Here is an 11,565-nt window from a genome sequence, read left to right on the forward strand (position 1 = left end):
GTTTAAGTAACGCTGATGATGAACCTCGTAATCTTTATGTAGAGATGACAGTTGCTCTGATATTTTTGAGTGAAGTGAGAAAGCATACCGATGTGATGTACCAACACATCCTACCTTCCCTGTTTGTGCAATTCCTTTGAATACACACAAACACATCTAATCCTTTGCATTTAGGCTCACATGTCCTCTTTTAATTTGTTTTTGGTTTTTTTGGGGTTTTTTTAAGAAAAGACTTATTAGAGGATGAAGATTGACTGTTGTGTGCACATAAAGAGATCTGATGAACTGACACAGTTCTTCTTGCTCTATTGTTAAAGTATTGAGGAGAAAGTTATGGAAATTTTAAGGAAACAAAAGGTGTTCCCAGATTAATGTGACACATAATGAGACACAAGGTAGTGATCCACCAGTAAAAGTGGTAAAGGGACAGACTGTGAGAAAGCACAGAAGAGTCCCGGTCAGATCCCCAGAGGGACAATACACGAGACCTTTGACCTTAATAGAAAGATTAAAATGAATATGATCACACTTAAGGAAAGCTATATTTGTCAAATCAGTGAGCTTGGTAGAAAATCTGGTGTAAATCAATGCTGCTAAACAAGAAAAATATTTATTTGCAAATTTAAGATGAGTTGAGTCATAATATGTCAGTTATGTAACAATGGAACATGCTAAACTCAATGTAGTGAGCATAGAAAGCTCTAAGGACAAAATTCAAGTTGATTTGCATCCTTAACCACTCCGGTGCCTGACTATTTTCCTGGGGGATTTGGCACACTTTCAAAAACAGCTGCCTCAACCTCCCCCTTCATGAAAACATATGACGTTCATCAGCATCCGACAGCATAAAGGTTTCATGATAATTAGATGTTCTAACTTCACCCAGTTGCAAAATGTAAACTGAAACGATGGATCCCAGAATGGTGGTGATGTCAATTTCTACCTCTGTTAGAGCTCAGTAACCATTTTAAAGACCTTTGTAGTGCACTGACATCATCATTCAATATTGGAAAAAAGTATTATCTTACTTTTTTTCATTGATTGTACTTAATTGTATTTTTGTATTTCCTTCATATATCTGTACCTGAGCTGAGGTGGAGCAAAAATTTCCCCGTTGTGGGATCAATAAAGTCTTATCTTATCTTATCTTACTGTGGGAATCTGACAGCAACTTCCTGCTCACAAATTCATACAGAAAGTGTATCAAGATGATGAGTGTGTGCCCAGTCAAAGTCATTGATCTCAGCATCAAGGCAGTGTATTAGTATTCTCTACAAGGTCACAGTTTTCTATTATCTGCACACAGCTCTCTGAGTCTTTAACTCCATCTCCACTTCAGTCCACCACCGGTCACCTGAAATCAAACTATTGTCCCCTACTAATATGACCAGTGCACATGTGGGAGACCAGATTTCTTTCCTCTTATGTCCGGCACTCTACTTGGTCAAGACTGTGGGAAACTCCAGTCAGACCAAGACCCACACATTCATATGGTGATGTGTGAGTATAAATAGGAGGGATGAAGGCAGCAGTGATCAGAGTCTCTCTACAGAGACCTCTACAGCACAGAGATCCGGCCATGGCAGCTACAGTCTCTCCAGTAATGATTAATTCTCAGGACCATGTGACTCTGAATCATAAGGTAAATTGGATATTATCAGAATGTCATTCATTATTCACTAAAGATTATGTTTAATAACACTAAACCTATGCACCAGAACTGTTTTATTAATGACTTTGTTCTTCTTGCAGCTCAGAAAGCCTCTGGTGGAGAAGATCCACAGAAAGAGAATCAACAGCAGTATTGAACAACTCTCCTGGGTCCTGAGCTCCTCAAACAGCAGCCAGACTCAAAACTGGAGAAGGCAGACATCCTGGCTTCCTGCAAAGACTGCAGCAGAAGTGTCAACCTGTGGACTCAGCAGCTGTTAAGGGCTACTCAAGATGTATTCAAGAGCTGGTGCATGTCCTGTTAAAACAGGAGGTGAAGACTCAGTCTGAACCACATCAACCAGCTGCACATTTCCTCTGAAGGAAACCTGAGTGAGGCGGACTTCTCTCCTCTGATTGTCACAGCCAAAGACAAGAGTCCAGTCTACAGCTCCCTCTGCTGGCCATGGTAGAAGCTCACAGACTGGAGTCACTACTAGATCAGCTATACTGATGATATTGACTGAATTCTATGAAATTTCAAAGACTCCTTCTTATGTATGTACAGAAGGCTTTACTTTCTTTGTTTTGTACTTAACAGTGATATCGCTCATCTTTCAAGTAAAGAGAGAAAACACAGATAAGCTGAAGGACCAAGGCTTGGTCACCTGGTTGGTTAAATATTTGAAAAATTAATTCTTTTTTGGGAGTTTGACGTTTAAATTTTAAACTAAGTGTACTTCACACTTCCTTGCCAAACATATTTCCCATGGAAGTAATTAAATCAAACATACCTTTTGTTTTAAGAAAGAACGTTTGACATTCTTGGTGTTCCAATCAAATCATAAGCTGACCAAACAAGCATATCCAGCTACTGCTCACTAGTATTTAAAGTAACACTGTACATTACATTGGGGTGATATGTGTTGAAACTATTGCTTGTCATTGACAGTTTTTTTTCTAAATTGACAGAATTTTAATCGCTTTGATTACTAAGCCAGTGTTTCCCAAACTTTTTTTGCTGGGCCCCCCCTTGTTTTACAAGAAAAATGTTCGCCTGTGCAAAATGGGTTTAAAAACTGTGGGATACTGTTTGTCCGTGATTTAGACGGGGGAACAAATCGTGGCAGGATCAGCCTGATATTATTTGTATCCCACTGTAACTTCACTGTATAAAGAGCAAACATTTCCAAAATGTCAGGAGTAATTAGTCATTACAACAAGTGTTTTGTGAACTTTTTCCCCTTTTCAAATCGCGCCCCACCTGCAATGGCTCAAATTTTCTTTGGTCTTGTTTTAAAGTGCATGCTTTACGGCATATTTTCTGACACTGATATGAGGATTTATGTCATAATGTTTTTGTCTTTTGTAAAGACAGTTGATCTTTCACTCTTCATGTCCTGCTGATGTTACCAAGTTACAGCTGCGATGCATCATCACCATTATCTGTCTTCAACCGCAGCCTGAGTTTATGCGAAAAAATGTATAATTGAAATCAAATGATTTTGTGTGAAATGTTATTTTTATTTTACAAATCATCCCGTATTTTTTTGTGTTCTTCTTTTGTATGGATGTTACATCCCCCAGGAGGATGTCTCTTCTCCCTATTAACCCTTTGTTTTGTCCAGGCTCCACCTCCTTTGTCCTGATTGGATGCTGTGCAGAGTCCGTCTGATTGGTAATCAGCAGAGCACTATTTAAGGCCTGTGGAGCTGTGCTTCTGGGCCCCTCTGGCCATTTTGGTTGCCATACTTGTGCAGGCTTGCATGCCTTTGTATTTTGTGTGAGCATTGTTGTTTCATGTTCAGACTGCTTGTAGGGGAGAGCTGCCTTTTGTTTTGACACCCTGTTTTCTCCTGTTTATGTGTTGTTAGGTAGGTTATGGTTATAGGTTGTATATTTTGTTTCTTTGGAGTTAGGTAAGTTTCTTTTATTTCTACGTCAGGGATGTTTTGTTTGTTATGTTGGCCTTGGCTCTCTCTGACGTTACACCTCGGTCTGAACCCCATCACCAGTATTAAATAAACCTTTTAAAATTACCATCTTGGCTCCTCCTTCTCTATCCACATTTATGTTCGTCCCTTCAACCCCCTAGACTAGCCAGGGGACGTAACAATGGACAACATGTCATGAGTTGTCCATACAAACCTAAAGAACATCTATGCTGAAATAAAGAGTTTTGCTCCAAGTTTTCTCAAAAATGCAATAACAAATTAGGCAATCACCTGCACAGTTATTTAAGATCAAATCAAGGAAAAGGACACTTTCAAATAAATCTGAAAATATCTTTAATCTGACAAAATCTTTTATCTGTGTTGCAGTTTATAAATGAAGGTAAGTGATTTACGCCAAATGTAAGTGATTTCATAATGTCTCCACTTAAGTGCAAAAACTAATGAGTGATTCATCACTTTGGTGCCGTTCTCCTTCCCAGGTGGAAAAATGGTAAAACTTTAAAGATAACTAGTGTCTCCTGATGTGTTGGTTATGAGACACACTTCTATTTTTCTTCTTGTGAAAGCACCAAAACGACAGAGTGTGGGAAAAAAGAGGAGCCTTGCTCACAGACCCCCAACAAATGCTGACCTAACCCTAAGGTTAAGAGGGTATACTCGAAAGCCTACTCTTTCAAGTTAGAACTCTTTTAATTATATATATATTATTGGCTAATATCAACCAAGTTATAAAGCTATGAAAAAATGAACCATGTATAACAGAGTGGTGTCCGGGTACATAATAAAGATAAAGATTTCAGTGTTATGTATCGTTATAAACAGGACAAAAAGGTGCAGGTTTTACAGACAACTACAGTATGATGCTGAAACTCCATAAAATACCAGTACCAAATACCAAAGGAGATTAGTTTACTGTAAATATCAGAAGATGATTCTAAAGAGTAAATATACAGTTCTTAATAAATTTATTAGACCACCACCAAGGTTTATGGTACAGCTGCCCTTAATGAACAGCATTGTCAATTACCAAAATATTTTTTCTTGCTTTGTTAATGGTTAACCCATTATTATGCAGAAGTGTTTTATTTGAAAAATTTTAATACTAAAATGTATTTTTTGTGTTATCCTTTAAATTATAAATTTACTGTTGAAAACAAAGCTGAAAAAATAGTAAAGCACAACATTATTTTTCACTTACTTGCATTATTGAACAAAAAAAAGTTTAGTGGTTGAATGTTGTGCTTGACTAATTTCTGACTTCTTAGACGATGTATTCTCATTGCCAACGTGTAACATACTGAAGATTTGTCACATCCTGAGGTGTCTCATAGCTACGCGAAAGGTACCCTTCCGCATCCTTATGAGACGTAACATACCAACATGTTGCGTGTTGGAGTGAGAATAAACGTGCTGTCTCGGAGAAGTGTGATGACTGAAATTTGGGTGTAAAAAGGCAATTGGTGGATTTGTTACTGTTAGAACAATAAATAATTTAATTTTTAGTTTTGATGGATTTCTAAAATACTTGTGTTTTCTTGTTTTTTATGAGAGGTGGTCTAATAAATTTGTAAAGCAATGTATTTATTGTTAATCTCAGTTTATGTTGATGTTGATATTTCATTGATGTTGCACGAATCCCTTATTAAAACACTGTACTTCAAGAACTGGTAACGCACCTGAATGTACAGTGGTATTGTGGATTTCTTTTGGAAGAAACCGGATTTCTACACGGACACTAAATTTGCTACTGATAAATTTCCCAAAGATAATCTTTTTTCAGTTTTATTCTTTCAGTAGGCAGAATGTGGGAAAACTTTGTTTAAATTGAGTTCGATACCAACATAGACTATTGTCCAGTGGGATTTGGCGCACTTCAGAAGTAGCTGTCTCAATCCCTCACCCTCATTTGCAAAATGTTAAGGCTTGAACAGATGATGATGTTCACTTTTCTACATTTTAAAAAATGACAAAAAAATAATGATCCAGCACATAGACAGAACCAATCAGATCATTTCCCTCCAGATGGTTGGTGACGTCAGGCTCTGTCTCTGTTGGAGCACACGACCACCAAGGATCACAAAAGCTCCTTTGAAAGTCTTTTGTAGTGCACTGACCACATCCCTCAATACTAAGTGTGGGAACCTGGGAGAAACTTTCTGCTTACACCATCTACAAACCACAAGACAGAGGTCACACCTGCCCCATCTGGACATGCCTTTTTTCTAAATAGCTTCAAAAAGGTTTTAAACAAGCTATGAAAATTTTAAGTTCTACTTTTGCACCCACATAGCATTGAATTAGTGCTTTATCCATATTCATTTCCTGAACAATACCCATAACAAACAGAATCACTGACAGATATATACTATGGGTTTGTAGGCTGTATTTCCATGTAGTGGTCAATTGATCTCAGCATCAGGCAGCAGATCTACTTTCTTTAACAACCACTTTCCCAGATTCACACAGAGCTTTCTGACTCTCTTACGCCATCTCTGCGTCAGCCCACCACCTGTTCTCTTGAGATGTAACTATTGTTCCCAACCACTGAGCATCTGGCATTTCCTTTCTCTTATGTCAGGCACTCTGACTGGTCAAGACTGTGAGAAATTTGAGTAAGACCGAGACCCACACATTCATATGGAAATGCAGGACTATAAATATGTGGGATGAAGCCACCAGAGATCAGTCTCTCTACAGAGACCCTTGCCATGCTGCAGAGGCCCATGGCACCTACAGTCACTCCAGCAATGATTTGATATTCTCAGGATCAGATCTCAAGAATCACAAGGTAAATTGGAGACTCTCAGAATGCCAATTTATGAATTACTGCTTCATAATGATAGACCTATGCACATGAACTAATTTCTTAATGATTTTGTTCTTCTTGCAGATCAGAAAGCCTCTGGTGGAGAAATAATGCAGACAGCAGATCAACCGGTGACCCGAGCAACTCGTGTCTCTCCTGGATCCAGAGATCATTAAACAGCAGCCAGACTCCAAACTGGAGAAAGCAGACATCCTAGAGACGACATTATGGCTGGAACTTGAGAAGACTTCAGCAGAAGCACCAAGTTGTGGACTCAGCAGCTATTGATTAGACCTACTTCGGATGTGTCCATCTGTACCTCCTGTTGCAGGAGGACTTGAAGATTCAGTCCCAGAAAAATTAGCTGAACTATACAAACACCTTGCAGACAGATGTTCTTTAAAGGAGAGAGGCTGACTTCTCTCCTCTGAGCTGCACAATCCTCACTACCTCCACTAAGGAGGACTAAGGACATGAGCTGGGTCAACACTGCCCTCTGGAGGTCATGGTAGACTCCTACAGACTGCAGTTGCAACTTCATGAGTTGACCATACTGGTCAAAGATTACTGGACTGAATTCCTGAAATTTGAATACCTTGTTATTCTGGATTAACAGAAGTGTTAATATCTCCACACACTGTGTGTGTTTTGTATTTTTAAAAAGATATTTCCTGAAGAAATGCAAGCAATAATATCTTTCTGGTTAAGAAGAAAAAGAAATGTCATGCATGTTGCATGAGTGAAGTCTGATTGCATTGGCAATTATTACTTTTATATTGTACTATATTGTACTTAAAAATCTGATAATGTTATAGTAACATTATTTTTTGATCACTTTGGTCAAAACCTCCAGTGTCCTTTTTTATGGACAAATTCTGATACTGAAACTGCGTTTACTCAAACAGATTTGTTTATATTAATGCTTTTTTTTAAAAAGTTTTTTTGTTTAATATTATTTTGTGTGATTATAGAAAAATGATCCGTTTTAGGATTAGTACATTTATCCTTTAACTGTAAAAGCTTTTTTTGTGTAACAATATCACTGTTTTTAGTGACAATGTGATTGCTAACCATTAATAAGGTTTAATATCATTTGATCTGTTTAAAGGTCAGACTTACTCGTTTTGTTCATTAAAACCTTTTGTCCATTTGCTAAATAATGTTAAAGAACCCTGTACTGTGCACTGTTTTTGGTTCATAAAGACAGCTGTTCCTTCACATTCTCTGAGTACAGTGTAACTCGCAGACATGAGCTCCAGATGTGATGTCTCATCACCTCCTCTTGTAGCTGTTATACTTCATGTGGCGCCGTGTGCCTTGTTAAATAAACAAACACTGCCAGCTGACAATTTTGCATTCTCACATGAGTCTGTAGTTTTACTATATACAAATGACTTCCTTACAAATGACATCATTATCTATAATTACCATAAAGCTTTGAAGCCATTTAGCAAGGTTGTTTGATGAACAGTTTCAGTTCATACCTGAATAGATAAAGCCACCAAACCCATTGGAAAAACATTTAAAATGATGCAGCTGTCAGTTGTGGGTGTTATCAATCAAGAAGCGTTAACAGTTTACCCATTAGTGATGTCACACAATGCATTTAATGCGATGTATAATGAGGGACACTGCTATTGTTGTTACAGTCAAAGCAGTGAAAGGACAGAGTGGGAAACCAAGGAAACTCACTGACGAGCTCCAGTGGGACACTAGACCTTTGCCCTGAAGAGATAGAATATGCATTTATAATCCCTCTTATTACTCAACATTTATCTGTTAGAGGATCACCAAAAAGTTTTGGTTGTTAATCTGTTACTGTGGAAAAGCAATAGATAGCTCAACTGTTTTAACTTCTTAGTTTAACTGATTATTAATCTAATCTTGACTCTGTGATTATCTTAACTTCCATATATGAGTAAACTGTTGTAGATATAACCAAGTTATATCTACAACACATGTACCTACAAATATAGACACATTGAAATAAAAGAAAAAACTAATCAGCTACGTGCATTTATTGTTTAAACGGGAAGTTTAATGTACTGCTGACTCCTTAAGTGTGAATTCATGTCTTGTACTGATTTGATATAATGTTTTGTCATCACTCTGCGATTCCAAACAGTGGAATAATTTTATATCATCCATGAACATTTTCAGCGTAACTTCTATATGGCTTAATGAAGAGCTAGCAGGTATTGTCACAACTAGGGACATTATCTTTTAGTGTCTGACTGACAAGGTTAGCATGGTAATTAAAACTGAAGCGAGACAAGCAACTCGGCTCTGTAAAGTAACTGAAACTCAACCAAGCGGAAATAAAGGAGATTTAAAGAAACAAACTTAAAACTAATTAAAAATAAAGCTGGCCAGTGTGCTCAGGTTGACATGTTAGAATTCAAAAACTACCTGTGTGATATCTTTTAAATTTAATGGTTACTTGAAAGAATTTACAGTGAGTGATCAGTACTGTAATAATATAGCAAATGGTGATGATGAGGAATTATTAGATGGGTTATTAGATGGGTTAAACATAATCCTAACCTATAGATATGGGTTTAAAATGAAGGCTATGAAAACTAAAACGTTAAAATGAGTGAACATTTGTAATAATTTTCTGTACAGCTATAAAAATAAAAAGGATTTTGCTGTGAAAAGCATTCCAAAAATGTGTTATTGCGCTTTGGGAGTGCAACATTACATATCTATATCTATTATCTATATCTAAAAAAAAGAATGGAAAAGAAATTCATTAAAGTAAGATGACTATGTGTGCCAGCTTCTTAGATGAAACGGCAAACTTTGATGAATGGAGAGATTGTGGGAAACCTCTGAGGCAAAGAGTCACACTTCGAGATAATTTGCATCCTAAACCGCACCAGCATGCGCCTATTGTCCAGAGGGGATTGGCACACTTCGGGAAACAGCTGCCGGAAAAACCCTTTTCATGCAAAGTCTGACCGTCGAGTTCACTAGATGTTAAAAAATAATATCACTCAAAAGTTAAAAAGTGGAACTAAGATTCTGTGATTTTGTTGAAAATAACTTCAGTTACTGTAGAGTATATTTTCAAATGTAATTAAATATTTGAGGCAACCAATCATGTTGTTTCCCTCCAGATGGTTGGTGACGTCGGCCTCTGTCTCCGTTAGAAACACGGCGAGCAACCATCACAAAAGCTCCTTTCAAAGACCTTTGTAGTGCACCGACCACATCATTCAATACTGAGTGTGGGAAAGTGAGAAATCTTCCTGCTCACACTAACTACAGACCACAAGACAGGGGACACACTTACTAGATATGGATATCTGACACCTGAGTCAGAGAAAAACTGCATACTTATCCAGACCTTTCCTGGTAGAGTTGTAGTTGATAATGGAAAAGTCTTCATCAGTTGGATCAGCTTGAATTTTTCACTGATACATGGTCTGTATATGCACTTGTACAGCTGTAACTGGTTGATAAGCGTGTGCCCAGTCAAAGTCACTGGCACCACGCATCAGATCAATAGTCTCTACAGGGTCACCACTTTCCCAGATCCACACAGAGCTTTCTCAGTCTTTTATTCCATCTCCACTTCAGTCCACCACCTGTTCCCCTGGGATGTAACAATTGTGCCCTACTAATATGACCACAGAGCATCTGGCAGGCAAGATTTCTTTTCTCTTATGTCAGGCACTCTGATTGGTCAACACCGTGAGAAGCTCCAGTAAGACCAAGACCCACACATTCATATGGAGATGTGGGAGTATAAATAGGAGGGATGAAGGCAGCACTGATCAGAGTCTCTCTACAGAGACCTCTACAGCACAGAGATCCAGCCATGGCAGCTACAGTCTCTCCAGTAATGATTAATTCTCAGGATCATCTCACTTTGACTCATAAGGTAAATTGGAGATCATCTGAATATCATTCATTATTCATGAAAGATTGCATTTGATAAAGCTAAACCTGTTACTCTGAATTATTTTATTAATGACTTTGTTATTCTTCTTGTAGCTCAGAAAGCCTCTGGTGGAGAAGATCCACAGAGTGAATCAACAGCAGTACTGAACAGCTCAAGTCTCTCCTGGGTCCTGAGTTCCTCAAACAGCAGCCAGACTCCAAACTGAAGAAGCCAGACATCCTGGAGATGACCGTTTGCTACCTGACAAGACCGCAGCAATAGTGTCATCCAGTGGACTCAGCAGCTGTTGATAAGAGCTATTCCAGGTGTGCCCAAGAGATGGTCAACTTCCTGCCAAAGGTGGAGGTGAAGACTCGGTCCCAGAGAAACCTGCTGAACCACATCAAGCAGCTGCACACTTCCTCTGATAAAACCCTGAGTGAGGCTGACTTCTCTCCTCTGAGCTACACAGTCCAGACCAGACCACCAGCTCCCTCTGGAGGCCGTGGTAGAAACCTGCAGACTGGAGTCAAACTCATTAAGTGCAATGATCGTATTGGTCAGAAATTACAGGATTCTTCTTTCTTTTTTAAAAAAAAGACTTGTTCTTCTGTATGTACAGAAGGTTTTACTTTGTGTGTATTTGTTCTTGGTCACAGATGATATTTCCTGCGGAAATGACACCAACCATCTTTGTAATAGAGAGAGAAAACATTTTGTCATGCAATAGACAAGCTTAAAGACCATGTTGGTCAGTCTTTTTCTTCTGTGTTTACAGAAGGTTTTATTTTAAACTAAATGCATTGTATTTAAGTATATATGTTTTAATTACTCAGGATGGACTTGTGAAATTATTTTTATCCTTTTGTATAAGAGGGTAGATAGAAGCATGTCTAGACTGTAAAGCATGTGAACTTTATATATATATATGTATGTATATCGACTTTACTTTGTATTAAGTACTAATGTTAAATTGTGATCATTGTGATATGATGCGCTTTAGCGTCATTTTTTTTCTTCACCCTTGTTATAAAGTGTGGTTTATGCTCATTTTGGAGCACATTATATGAACATTTGTGTTATAATGTTTAAGTCTTTTGTAAAGACGACTGATCCTAAACTCATTTTGGGTTCAGTGTCCTGCTGATAAAGCTGTTCTTGTGATGTATCATCACCTCTATCGTCCTCCAATAGGAGCTTTTATATATAAAACAGATAATACTGAGTTTAACTTAATAAACATTGAAATCAAAATATTTTTTCTGTTC

The 11,565-nt window shown here is 37.8% G+C and overlaps 2 protein-coding genes and 1 pseudogene across 2 annotated transcripts in view; all 3 read left to right on the forward strand.

Moving 5' to 3' along the window:
* The first annotated feature begins 1,579 nt into the window (after positions 1–1,579).
* Positions 1,580–2,123, forward strand: LOC102197935 (transcription factor HES-5-like; annotated as a pseudogene).
* Positions 2,124–10,214: 8,091 nt separating this feature from the next.
* Positions 10,215–11,026, forward strand: LOC102196618 (transcription factor HES-5-like). The gene is given in 3 exon segments (XM_013909984.1): positions 10,215–10,297; positions 10,411–10,445; positions 10,447–11,026. Coding segments are annotated over 3 exon segments (231 nt in total). The 5' UTR covers positions 10,215–10,234; the 3' UTR covers positions 10,580–11,026.
* Positions 10,637–11,565, forward strand: part of LOC102198220 (transcription factor HES-5-like) — a 19,708-nt gene continuing 18,779 nt past the window's right edge. The window contains exon 1 of the mRNA XM_013909964.1: positions 10,637–10,825. Within this exon, the coding sequence (XP_013765418.1) occupies positions 10,637–10,825 (189 nt within the window). The remainder of the gene's footprint in view (positions 10,826–11,565) is intronic.

Source organism: Pundamilia nyererei, unplaced genomic scaffold (genome assembly GCF_000239375.1).
Source record: "Pundamilia nyererei isolate P.nyererei 1_Seehausen unplaced genomic scaffold, PunNye1.0 scaffold00034, whole genome shotgun sequence".
NCBI classification, from domain to species: domain Eukaryota; kingdom Metazoa; phylum Chordata; class Actinopteri; order Cichliformes; family Cichlidae; genus Pundamilia; species Pundamilia nyererei.